This window comes from Primulina huaijiensis, chromosome 2 (assembly GCF_012295235.1).
Source record: "Primulina huaijiensis isolate GDHJ02 chromosome 2, ASM1229523v2, whole genome shotgun sequence".
Lineage (NCBI taxonomy): Eukaryota > Viridiplantae > Streptophyta > Magnoliopsida > Lamiales > Gesneriaceae > Primulina > Primulina huaijiensis.
In genome coordinates, this window is record NC_133307.1 from 19,550,891 (window position 1) to 19,564,937 (window position 14,047).

At 37.4% G+C, this 14,047-nt stretch overlaps 2 protein-coding genes across 2 annotated transcripts; both read right to left on the reverse strand.

Moving 5' to 3' along the window:
• Positions 1-2,428: 2,428 nt before the first annotated feature.
• On the reverse strand, positions 2,429-4,420 carry LOC140957232 (uncharacterized). The gene is made up of 4 exons (XM_073414366.1): positions 3,951-4,420; positions 3,542-3,689; positions 3,010-3,098; positions 2,429-2,897 (listed from the first exon to the last, which is right to left on the reverse strand). Exons 1-4 carry the CDS (start codon positions 4,418-4,420, stop codon positions 2,429-2,431), a joined length of 1,176 nt encoding a protein of 391 aa, XP_073270467.1.
• Positions 4,421-11,083: 6,663 nt separating this feature from the next.
• LOC140959556 (transcription factor ORG2-like) lies at positions 11,084-12,981 on the reverse strand. The gene is made up of 3 exons (XM_073417463.1): positions 12,627-12,981; positions 11,485-11,853; positions 11,084-11,286 (listed from the first exon to the last, which is right to left on the reverse strand). Exons 1-3 carry the CDS (start codon positions 12,951-12,953, stop codon positions 11,119-11,121), a joined length of 864 nt encoding a protein of 287 aa, XP_073273564.1. The 5' UTR covers positions 12,954-12,981; the 3' UTR covers positions 11,084-11,118.
• Positions 12,982-14,047: the final 1,066 nt, after the last annotated feature.

Sequence of the window (14,047 nt, forward strand, 5' to 3'; positions counted from 1 at the left end):
AAAATAATCACCTGAACATTGGTTGTCGTCTTGGTGGGAGTATAATGTTTATCCCCCTGCTTTGTATGATTAGTCTTGATGTGTTCGAGAAGAGAACGTGAATCCCTGTACAAGGGTTTTGTACTGATTCTTTTCTGAGAAGTGGCACGATAGACATTTACGCTTATTTGTCTGATTCGTTTGATTTGTCTACCTTTAAAAGAGAAATTATGAACTTCGGGGCTGTCTGACCATACATTGGCCTTCGCTCTACGTTTACCTCTGGTGCCATTTCAACAGGCGGTGAGAAGCATATGTATGTAGTCTCTTGTTGTATATGTGGTTCGCATGTTTGCTCTTCACAGGTAATACTGGATTGAGAATTGGCCATGGGTTGGCTTCAGTTCTCCGGTGCATTCGGCACTTAAGACTTGGCGTCAATTGGGCCTTCTTGAAACACAGATAACTCTCAGCTCTTACGAGCTCTTATGTTCTGCATCCACTCAAGACGATTACCTCATTCCTAATATTATGCATTTCACTTCAGTCAGGTCCCTTTCCCGCATACACGTATATGCATTTGCACTTCAGTTGGATCACTTTCCCGCATACACGTATATGCATTTGCATTTCAGTCGGACCCTTTTCCTGTATACACGTTTACTTCTTATTCTTGCATGCGGTGATTCCGCTTTATATTTGTTGACTGTTGGATTCGTGTTGTGATTGTTGGATGCTGGATGTAGAATAATGATGGGTTTGTATGTGATGATGTGTATTGGATATTATGAAGGAGTTTTTCTTCGTTCTTAATTCAATTAACCCAATTCACTTCAACAACTTCAAGCCAAACCATAGGTTGGCTTAAAACTCCTTGCTCGCGATTATTTCCTCATCTGATTCCCTATCGAAACAAAATGCATCCAATATGATAAAAGTTACTTTGATTGATCGTTTTTGTTTTCGAATCATAACCAAAAAATATTTACATTAGTGGCCATACGGCCTACTTCAAATAAAATCTTGCAACATGAAGATAAAAAACCGAACAAAATTGGCTGGATAACCTATTTCTATACCGAATTCCATTTTATGGGTCCAATTGTGGTTCACATAGCGCCCTTGTCCTTTTCTGTTCGCCCTTTATTATTCGTTGTTCCTCTCGGTAATCCCAACTCCCCGCTTGGTGTGTTTCTTTTTTTCCATATTCCAAGTGACCTGAAGGCCTACTTCAGGGGTCTGTCACTGCACATGAAAACAACCGAGTCATATAATGGCTGCATGGCCTACCTTATCAACGATCTCTATGACATATGTACTTGAGAGACATCGACTGAACGCATATAAGTGGCCATGAGGCCGACTTCACTTCATCAGTCTCATTATCAAATCATGACAAGTCGAACATTTATATCAATGGCCCTAAGGCTTACATCCCATGAAGTTTCGACGTAACTACACATATACAAAAGTGACCAGTGAGCCTACTTTATCAATGGTTTATCATAACATAAGAATAATAGATACATCAACCAAATGTATGTTCAAGTGGCCATAAGGCCGACTCCCCACACACCTAATTTCCTTTCAAGTAGCCCAAAAGCCACTATGGATTCGAATTATCATCGTTCAAACAAAAATTGATATCTGAAATTGGCTACAAAGTCCACTTTGTTCTCCATATTTCACAATATGCAAGCTGTAAAAAACAAAGGTATGTCAAAGTGGCCCAAAGGCCAACTCCCTGCTTGCTTTACTCACTTGCGTTTCTTATTTCATCCCTAATGCTTGGAAAGTATGGCTTTAGATACTTGCCATTTATACATCTTTTGTGTGGTTGGCCACCTACGCTTGATAGCCAATATGCATTGCCATCTAAGACCTTGTACACCTTGAATGGTCCTTCCCAATTTGGTGACCATTTGCCTAAGTCTTTGTCCTTTGTCCCCAAGGGCAATATTGTTTTCCACACAATATCTCTTTCTTGGAAGTTTTTCTTGTTGATTCTTATGTTATAGATCATTGCCACTTTCTGTTTTTGCAACAACAACGCATTATATGCTTGGATCCTCAATTCATCAACTTCTTCTAATTCCATAATCATAGCCTCACTGTAGTGCTCAGATGAAAGTTCATTCTATCTTGCCACTCGCATTGATGGTACCATAATCTCTAAGGATAGCACTGCATCATAGCCAAAAGTGAGGGAAAAAGGGCTCACTCCAGTGGCAGTCCTCTTGGATGTTCTGTATGCCCACAAAGTTTCTGATAATAGCCTTGGTCAATCCATGGGATTCTCTTCCATCATTTTCTGTAGAATTTTTATCAAAACTTTGTTCGATGCTTCGGCCTGTCCATTGGATTGTGGGTAATGAGGGGATGAATTTCTCAATTTGATTCCATAGTCTTCCGCAAATTCCTTCATATCTGAACCCGTGAACATAGTTCCCTAATCCGTGGTTAGTGACTCTGGAATTCCAAATCTATGAATAATATTCTCTTTCACAAAGTTAATGACATCCCCTTGTTCTACTTTCTTCAAAGACATTGCTTCAACCCATTTGGTTAAAAAATTTGTGGCCACAAGGATGAACGAGTGGCCTTTGGATGATGCTAGGTAGATTTTCCCTACTAAGTCCATGGCCCACCCCTTGAACAGCCATGGTTTGACAACGCTGTGGAGCTCATCCGTCGGAATTCTTTGGATGTTTCCATGTTTCTGACATGGCTGGCATCCCTTAGCATATTTGATGCAATCTTTCAGGATGGATAACCAATAGTAGCCATACCTTCTTATCAACCATGTCATCTTTACTCCAGATTGATGCGCTCCACACACTTCCTCATGAACTTGCTTCATGATCTCCAATACCTCTGGGAAACCTATGCATCTGAGTAGCAGACCATCTAAACCTTTCCTGTACAGATCTCATTCCACTAAGACGTAATTAAGTGCTTTCATTTTTAAATCATGTGGAATATCTCTCCCGGTTGATTCTAGCACCTGTTTTATGTCATCCCTCCAATCACCAGCTAAGTTTATATCCAAGTTGAGCGTATCTACCTGAATCCCTCTTTGCTGAATCGAATAATGGGTTTTCTTCTGAATCAACACTAGCCTGTGTGTAAGTTTTGGAGATATCTTCAATCTCAAAGCAACCTGTGCTAACTCGTCTGCCTCCCAATTTTCTTGTCTTGGGACGTGTACCAGCGACACTTCTTAGAAATCATCTAGAAGTTGGGATGTCGCGGTATAGTATGGAGCCAATGACAAACTTGTGCATTTGAACTCCCCTGATAGTTGTTTGAGTACAAACTGAGAATCTCCTGATATTAACAATTCTTTCGCCCCTAAATCTTTCAAAATTTCCAATCCAATGACCAGTGCTTCGTATTTAGCCTGATTTTTGGTGCATGGAAAACCCAAATCAAAAGATAGAGTGGTTATCACACCTCTTAGGGAGGTGATCACAATACCAGCTCCGGCTGCTGTTTCTGTACTTGATCCATCGAACTTCAATTCTCATGGTCGAAATTCCACTCCACAGACTGGAAAACCAACATGCTCTCCAATAGGCTCATCAAGTGAAGGATGATCAGCTAAAAAATCGGCTATAGCTTGGCCTTTTACGGATTTTTGGGGGTAATAGATCAATGTAAACTCAGCCAATGCTAAAGACCATTTGCCAATCCGCCCAGAGAGAATGGGTCTATTAAGCATTTATTGAATCAAATCGGTTTTAGTCACCACAAATACTCTTGATTGAATAAAATAATATCTTAACTTAGTACATGCATAATACAGTGTTAAAAATAGCTTCTCAATCACAGAGTATTTTACCTCTACTAGAGTAAGGAATCTACTCAAATAATAGATGTCTTGCTCATTTCCTTCATGATTATTTTGAACTAAAAGACATCCAATTGATTCATGAGCAGCACAGATGTATAATTTAAGGGGCATTCCATACCTGAGAGGCATAAGAACATGTGGGTTAGATAAATATCTCTTGATCACATCAAAATCTTTCTGAAGCGAATCTTCCCATTTGAACTCCCTGATGTCTTTGAGCTTCAACAACTGTGAAAACTCCTTCATCTTCCTTGCAAGGTTAGAAATAAAACGTCTCAAGTAATTCACTTGCACAAGGAAACATTGTAACTCTTTCTTGTTCCTAGGCGGATTTGCCTCCATGATAGCTTTCTCTTTGTTTTTATCCACCTCGACTCCCCTTTGATGCACCAGAAATCCCAAAAAGTTTTCTGCTTTTACGCCAAAGGCACATTTAAATGGATTTAACTTCAACTCATGTTGCCTCATTCTTTGGAAGCTCTTCCTCAAATGTTCGATGTGATCATCAGCTTGTTTAGATTTTACGACAATATCATCTATATATACTTCAATGTGGTGCCCTATCATATCATGAAAGATCGAGTTCATAGCCCTTTGATACGTGGCCCCTGTGTTTTTTAGCCCGAATGGCATGACAAGCCACTCAAACGTATCAACAGCTCATGGGCGTCTGAATGCTATTTTGTGAGTGTCAGTTTCTGCTATCTTGATCTGATTGTAGCCCGAGAATCCATCCATGAAAGATAACAATTCATTTCTAGCCATTGAATCAATCAACATATCAGGTATCGGCATCACATATACGAATTTGGGAGTTGCACATTTCAAGTCTCGGAAGTCGATGCATATTCTGACCTTGCCATTCTTTTTCATGACTGGCACAATGTTCGAAAGCCATTCGGTACATCTGATTGGTTTTATAAACTTGGCCTTCAACAGTTTATCGACTTCCTCTTTTACTTTCAACTCGTCTTCTTTTGACATGCGGCGCGAGATGGCTGTTGAAATGGCTTGAAACCATCTTTGAGTGGAAGTCGGTGTTCGACCAAATTTTTGTCCAACCCTGGCATATCATCATAACTCCATGCAAAACAATCTTTGTTCTCTTTCAACATACTGATCAAATCTCGTTTCAACTGATCTTCCAGTAGCTTACTCACATACAACACTTTTGGATCCTCAGGCTCCCACAAGTTAATCTCTTCTAACGGGTCTTGTACCTCGTGTTGGCCATCTTCCATTTGAGATGGCGCCATCAACAATTCATCAACTTGGAGTTCATCCTCTTCGTATTCTTCTTCTTGGACAACCTCGGTTCCATAGGTGTCCCATGCTTCATCTTCCTCTAATTTGTTCAGTAATTGCTGCACATGCGCCTTCCATATAGAGGTGGCATCTACCTCCTTTTTTTTTTGATTCAAATCAATCATCAACCTCCTCAATCAGTGGTTGAATTATCGTCCTAGACGGCACGATAACTGCAGGCTTGAGGATTCTTTCCAACAACGAGCTTGGAGTTGGTGTTTGCATGTACACTGGGCTTTCTTTCTTATTATTGCTACGAATTCTGATGGTCCCAAAATCCCCATTGTAATACCTGGCCTCAATTGCACTCGCACTTGTCTGGAAGGGTTGTCCATCTGCTTCTACAACCTCCACATCGTCCCCTTTCCAGAATAACAAAAGTTGGTGCATTGAGAATGGGATGCACTGGTTTGCATGGATCCAATCCCTGCCTAACAATGCTTGGAAGTTGGCGGACGAGTTTACCACAAAAAATGCACACAAAGATGACATACTCCCCACTGTAACATCAACGGGGAATATTCCAACGGTCTTGGTGGTTTCCCCTGTAAATGCAGCAACCGAAACTTCTGTAGGAATCAAGTCCTCCTCGGTTTTGCCCAAACTTTTTAACATTCTTACTGGAAGAACATTCACAGCTGAACCATTGTCAATCAAAACTCTAGACACCGGTTTCCCATTCACGTGGGCTTTGATGTACAACGACTTTATGTGCTTGGTCATGGCCGGTGTAGGCTTCTCAAGTATCACTTGTTTAGGTTTATTTGGGTGATCTTCCTTTATAATCACTCTTGAACTCTCTTCAGGGAGTTTATCTGAACGATATTCCTTTTGCATTGATTCCTTGGACATCAAATCTCCATTCTCTTCTTCCATCATTTTAAACCTCTCTGGTAGTATCACCACTCCTGTGACACAATCCACAGTGATGTGAAACTCCCCAACGCAAAAATTAATTGTTTTTCTTCTTTGATCATCCTCTTTACTTAACAGATCTTCATCATCGTCTACAAACTTATCCTCAGTAGCCGATCTTCCAAACTTGGACTTACTCCTCACCTGATCTCTGGTGATTGGAATATCAATTGTGGGTTCCCTTCTCAATTTAACTGACTCTTCTCTTCTTGCAATAGCTCTTTCTCTCAACAGCTGTCTCTTCTGAGTCATAGTCAGTGGCCTAGGGAACCTTTTGTGCTTGGCCACCCTCCAAGACTCACTGAACTCGCCTCTGGCTGGAAGAACGTACATGGGTTTTGTTTTCTTGTTCTCAATCATTTTTCTTTTTGAGATTTCATATGAACGCCGCTCTCTGCCTTGATCAGCTGATACTTTCTTGGTTTCCACTCTTTGCGACTCAACTTTACATATGTTTCTCATGTCCGAGTATCTCTTGTACTGCTCACGAGATGATTCCCCTCTGAACCCTTGATTCTTACGCACTGGTCTCTCCAAGAAATGTTGGTTCCTCGGCCTATAGGCCACAGATTCACCACCATTTCCAGGGAAACGTTGCTGAATTGTTCTCACTCGATTAGCACTATTCCTTCCATGATCTTCAAACAGTTGACCTTTCGGGATCCAGCATTTCTTGATTATTCGTTCTTTCACTGCAAAGGATCGATTTCTTTTCTCATTGAGAAGATCCTTCAAATCTGTCACATTCACATTAACAAAGATGGACTCTTGTTTGTTAGAGAACATCAAGACTCCCTTGTTAATTCTGTCTTGCAAAATGTTCTTGAACGCCCAACAAGATTTAGTAGCATGATTGTAGGAGTTGTGGTACTTACGATACTCTCGACCCTTCAGCTCTTCTGTGGGTGGCATCCTGTGATCAGGTGGAAAGATGATGAATTTTTCCTTTACTAAGAAATCGAAAATTTCCTCAATCTTTGACACATCAAATGTATACTGCATATCTTTGGGGAGTTGGGAGCTGTTCTTCTTTTCAAGTTCTGCAGGCTTATTTTTTAGCAGGGGAACTGTGCAAGAACCAGCTGATCGAATTTCTGCCAATGCCACATTTCTACCTCCTGATAATAAGACTCCATAGCATTTCTCTTTTTGTATGACTCTTCCCGCAATAGTTCTTCGTATTCAGCAACTTTGGCTGCAAGCTCAAAGAAGTCTCTGAACTCCATGCCTTGGAATTTCTTCCTTAATTCAAAATCCAGCCCTTTTTGTGCCATCTTCACGAACTCGGTCTCGGGTAGGAACACACCTTGAACCTATTCTTCATATTTTTGAACATGTCGATAAAAGACTCTACAGATTCTCCTTTATTTTGGGTGACCCTAGATAAATCGGCAATACACACTTCTGGCTCTGTTCTATAGAATTGGATGTGAAATTGTCTCTCCATCTCTTGCCAACTCATCACTGAATTTCTGGGGAGTGAAGCATACCATGCAACTGCAGTCCCTGTGAGAGAATTCGGGAATAGCCGCAACTTTAAATTGTTGAAGTTCTCTAGGTTGGCTAACTCCCCGCACTGGATGGTAAACCTGGCTATGTGTTCCATGCTGGACTGGCCATCTTCCCCGGAGAATAAACTGAAATCATGAACTCTATAACCCCTTGGGTACGGGTTATTCACATCTATGTAGTCTGAATATGGTTTGTGGAACTCTGGGAGCCCTATCTGTCTCAAAGCCGGCTATCTGTCTCAAAGCCGGTCCATACAGCTCTTGAACAGTTTTCCTCACCATATCAGGATCGATCATTGCTGCATTTCTGTTGGGGAGTGAATGGTGATGATAGTTTGCCCCCCGAGCTTGAAACCCTGCATTTAAACCAATATTACCTCATGGGAAGCCACCATCTACTCCTTGATAATCCATGTGTGACATATCTTCATACGCTTCCGGTTGATACAGAGGATTTGTCACGCTGTATGCCTGAGTAACAGGTTGCTTCGAGCTCTCCACTCCATGAGCACGTGGATATGGCTGAGCCCTCTTTCCTAAGGTTTCTTCTCTCTTGTGAGGTGGTGTATACCTTCTTTCTAGCTGATTTGGGAGAGTAAACTCCGGGCGACGAGGATCGCCAGCCCTTGAGTTTCCAACTCCCTGGTCGAATTCATGGACTTGGTTGCTTCCCTGACCAGTCTCTTTGACAGTGGTATTTTGCTCCCCTCGGGTAGAATGATTCGGTTTACTCAGTAGAGTCTTCAAACAGTCAGACATTGCTTTAGATAATGCCAGTGAGATTTCTTCAATCTTTATAGCAGTCAATTCTTCCGTCCTCCTGTTTGAAACTTGATCATATATAGTAGGAATCTGCAGATCTACTTCTTCAGCCTGTGGATCAACAACAGGTTGTTCGGACTGTTGAACCTGAGTTCCCTCTTGATTGGCCAAAGGCTCCCCGCTCTCCTGACTGACGTTTTCTTTTCTTCTTGGCGGCATAGTGAGGTCCCATTGGACGTGCCAAAAATATGTTTACACAATATTGATATTTGCGGGCATGTCATGTGCGAAGTTGCACCAATTTGTGTGAAAATGATAAAAATCTAACTTCTAAAAACAAGCGACGTGAATTCTAAATTCGACCTTCAGTTCTAATCTCCTAAAACAACTATAACGGCAAAATGAAGAAAACTATTGGAATTTGAGGAATAAACATCTGACATCGTTTATATTTTTCAATAAACAGTAGGAATTCATCAAAGACATGAAAAATATAATGACTTGTTGCTGAAATCTAAAACGAGAAGATCTAGAATGCTAGAACAACTACTGAAAAGCTTGAAAATTAATGCTTGAAGACTGAAAATTAGTAGAGAGTATTTGCAGATTTGTCTGTGCAGCTGAGTTGTGTCTTTCCCTGTTTTTGCCGATATCTTTTTCTTCCCAGCACCTGTGCCGTTTCTCTCCACTCCCCCATGATCCACGTTCCTTTCTTTTCACGCGACGATCTCTACCTCTTCAGCGCTTCGTGATCGGTATTTTTTAAAAATTAATCCGCTGTGTTTGATGGGCTTCTAATTTAATTGGGCTTCAAATTAAATAATTAAATTGGGCTTCTAATTAAATTATTTTGGTCCAAAAAATTTGTAAACCATGTTTGTTGTCCCACATCAATTGAATAAAATACCTGGGAGTTGTATATATGAGTTTGGACAATCCTCTCCTCTTGAGCTAGCTTTTGGGGTTGAGTTAGGTCCAATTTTCAATCTTAACATGGTGTCAGAGCTTAGATTCCACCGTTATATGTTGGACCACCTGTTCTGCCCATAATTGGGTCATTTATAAATTTCACGTTCCAAATGTTCATTCCCGGGCGTGAGGGGATGTGTTAGTTGTCCCACATCAGTTGGATAAAATACCTGGGAGTTTTATATATGAGCTTGGACAATCTTCCCATCTTGAGCTAGCTTTGGGGTTGAGTTAGGTCCAAGTTCCAATATTAACAAACCAAGTCCTGATTAAAACAAAAACTGAATAAACCTTATCTAGAAGCATCATTCTCGCCTAGGGGTGTAAAAAAATTGAATCGAGCAGAAATTGATGAAAAATTAAGGCTCAAATTTGGTTCAATATATATATTCGAGCTAGATTTCTATTCGAAACTCGAAAAAATTAATTTTTTTTGTTTGAGTTCGATTCGAATCAGGGTTCAGATTCGAGTTCAGCTTGAAGATTCAAACATGTTCGCAAGCTATTTAAAATATTGCTCGAAATCTATTTATTTAATATATATTTATATTATATTAATAAAATATCAAAGCTCACGAGTGGCTCACGAATTATCAAACAATATAATTTGGGCTCGAGTTCGTCAAGAAAAAAAATTCAAACATGCTTAATTTCAGCTCAAGTTCGATAAATTTGAATACAAATTTTAAAAAAACCGTTGCTAATAAAATTAGCGACAGATTTATATAAAACCGTCGCTAATTAAAATCATCGCTAAAATTAACGACAATTTACCCTAAAGTTCGTCACTAATTTTAGCGACGGTTTTTTCACGATTTACGTCGCTAATATTTTCATTAAAATAAAAAAAAATTCTTTTATTAATTTAATAAATCTAAAAAAAACCTTACAATTTGATTATGCTAACAATATTAATGATTTTTACTAACACTAAAAAATTTACTAAAAATTAAAGCTAAAAAATTTACCCTAAATCGAAAGAAAAATTTTAAGTGTTGTGAAGTAATAAAATCGTGTAAGAGAGAAAAATTTTAAGTGTTGTGAAGCGGATGGAAGAAAATAGATCGAAAATGCGGGTATTTATAGACAATTTGCGACGGTTATTGGTAAAACCGTCGCTATTAGGTATTTTCGAAACTGTCGCATGTTTAAATTTTGCGACGTGTTTTACTTAAAACCGTCGCTACATTTAGCGACAGTTTTAGTAAAACCATCGCAAAATTTAAAAAATGCGACGTTTTTACTTTAAACTGTCGCTAAATTTAGTGACATATTAGATACCGTCGCTAAATTTAGCAACGGTTTAAAGTAAAACCGTCGCAATTTTGAATTTAGCGACAGTTTTTCTAAAACCAGAAAAACCGTCGTTAAATTTAGCGACAATTTTGCTAAAACTGTTGCTAAATATGACAAACCGTTGTTGTTTGTTCAAGAAACACGCTAATCGACAACAATTTTCTGTTGATTGTCCAAAAAAACACGCTAATAGACAACAGTATACAGAACCGTTGTCATTGACCCTGAAAACCGTTGTCTTTGATGCTCAAAATACAACTGTTTTTATAAAACCGTTGTCTTTGACCCCCAAAAGACAACGGTTTAACCGTTGTCTTTTGCTTAAAAAAACGACATACAACAACAATTTTACTAAAACCGTTGTTAAAAAGTTTTTTAACATCGTTTTTAGTGAAAACCGTTGTTGTATGTGTGTTGTTGATTATGAAATTTTTTGTAGTGCCAACGTTTTGTATATATATCACAACGTAATAAGTAAATTTAAAACTGACAAATATAGCTAGGATCATGTATGATTTTAAAACGTGATTATATATCTCCAATATCAATGTTAGTTAACTCATTATTTATAGGTACATAATTGACATTGGGCATAGATATTAATCTCTCTTCCGCTTCTCCCATTTTCTCATTAAACGACAATAGTTTTTCAATCAAATATTCGTCGTCGCCGACAGTACTCAGGCTTCCTCGTCCCTGTTACAAAAGGAAAAGCGAGCCAAATTGAGAAAATTATAAATCAAGACTATTTTTGAATCAATAATTGAGTATATATACACAATAAGATTCAAATTTCTTAAAAGGAGAATTCCCCTTATTTTTGTTAAATTTTAGGGTGCATGCATTATACTCTTGAAATATTTGACCTTTATACGTGCATGGGTACGTACGTACCTGAAGAAGCATGTTGTTGAAAATTCTGCCGTCGTAAGATTCAAAACAAGATGCATTCAACACAAGAAACCCTTCCTCCTCCAACTTCGATAGAGCTATAGAAAATGAACCTTTTTCGCCCTTCGGAGTCGAGAACTGACAAAGTATATCTCCGTTGTCTGATCGTTTTGCCGATATTGCTGACAACGACGACCTAGTTTGCACGGATTTTCTACGTTCATTACTGCTAAAATCGATGAATGAATCTTGTTGCCTTGAAATCTTTGACAGAAGTTGTTCCTTCTTCTCGCTGAGTCTCTGTACTTGTTTTTGTACCTCAGGAATATATTTTAGCACTCTTGAAACTGTGGCAGGAATGCTTAATTTTTTCTACACAAACATGAAATTAATTAATATATCACAGAATTACTATAATTAAATGTAAAACAAGATTACAAATAAAGGGAATTTTTATTGCGGACTCAAATTTTATATTAGATAACTTTTTTTATTTTCTCCCTTTGAATTGCGTCACCTTTGGCAAGTAGTGTATTTTAATTATTTGTTTGGTCTCGTTCTTATCATTTTGGCTAGTTTGTGTTGTTTTAATTCTCTAGATTAATTAATTCTTAATTTGTTCAGTTTCTTCTCTAGATAAAAAAAAAAATCAAGAATGCTACAGTTGACTCTTGACAGATGCAACTCTTGAATTCGAGCAATTTGGAGGGTGATCAAAACTAATGCAAATCTTAGATCAAATGGAAGATGATTCATAAATTTTGATAATTGGCAACTTATAATATTTGAAATATATATTTCTGGAGAACATAAAATTAATTTTTTTAAAAAAATTATTTAAGTAGGCAAGACATGATTTTAAAAGGGTCTACTAGTATTTTTCTTTAGAAAAAAATCATGAATTTCTTTAAAATATAGACAAGAAAGCAATGGGAAAATGTTAATTTTAATCTTTGTCTCATTATTTTGATCCTCAATTCTTATAATTTTTGACAATTTATTTCTTTTTTCAGTAGGAATATTGACGTAGTACTGCATACGTCTACATCGTGTAGGTTTCATGTCAGCTCTACATCGACAACACATAACACCAAAATTACAATTTTCACGAAGCAAAAGAAAGGGGAAAAAAGATAAAAACTCACTGGTTGATCCTCATCTGGAAGCAACGATCGAAGAGTAGCATACATAGTATTAATCTTTTTACGACGATCTCGTTCGGAGGCGTTATGGTTGAGCTTCTTGGCCGCATTATCTGTGTCCCCTTTCTCAATAAATCCGTCATGAAAACTCGAGAAATCATCATTCTTAGGATGTGCAGTATTGGAAGAAGGAGAATGGAGACAATCAGCATTAACAGAGTTCGGAATTTGATCTGTTCTTTGTATGCACGGGTTTTCTTGGTTTTCAATTGTGTTGGGATCTTCCCAAAACCATCCAAAATTCGAAATATGAGGCGATAAGGCCAGCATTTTAATGAGCTGAGAAGTATTGTGGAAATTTTTTTGTAAGTCTGAATTGTGTAGTTTCAACATAAGGTATGTTTATATAGTAGTTTAAGTTGTGACTGGAACATTCAAAAAATAGTCGTCCCATAGTTTAAACATGGGAAAAAAAATTTTCCTCAAATAATTTTTTTTTGTCCACTAACTTTTCGTTTTTTGATTCTAGTACAATAATTTCTGAATTTCAGATGTTTTGGTCCATCTATCATTGAAATGTTCAATTTTCGAAAAAAAAAACCACTGATTAGATGATGATTAAAATACATTTTGTTGTCGCAGTCATTGAATGGTTATGATGGAATAATTCATAAAACTTGTACAGTTTGTTCGACTTTTTTTATGTTGATTTATTCCAAATAAATTGATTTTCTTCAAAATAAAAAAAAAATCCGCAAAATGTTTGCAATTTTAGCTTTAGGCAACATCTAATCAGCATTTTTCGACAAAAAAATGAACATTATGGTAGTATATTGACCAAAATAACCAAAAATTATAAGTTATTGTACCAAAACCCAAAATTGAAAATTTAATAGAAACAAAAAAAAAAAAACAAGTTATTAGACCAAAAAAATTATCTTCTCTTTAAATATAATGTCCTAAATATATAATAAATAACATCTTACAAGACATTAGCTCCCTAATATAGCCTTCACTATACTAATTAATTAATCTTTTATTTAATTTCGGTTTCTTTTAAGTTGTATTTGGATAGACGCGTACAATTTCAGTGAAATTTCACATTCTCCAACATCGAACTTATATATGTATGGAGGAAAGGGTTTCAAATAACTAATACTAAATGTTATTTCAAATCCATGGATTTCTTTTTTTTTTTTTTTTTTTTTTGGAAACTTAGATACCAAAAATGTTGAAAGGGTAATTATTTATTTAATTATGAGAACAAAATATACAAGTTATAATGGGAAATTACGTCTAAAGTAATTTATCCCTACAAGCTAGGCCCTACCTAGCTAGCTACTAGTAAGCATATATTTTTCTTATATTACCAGTAAACATATATTTTTCTTATATCATATATAGCTGTATTATTATAATTATAC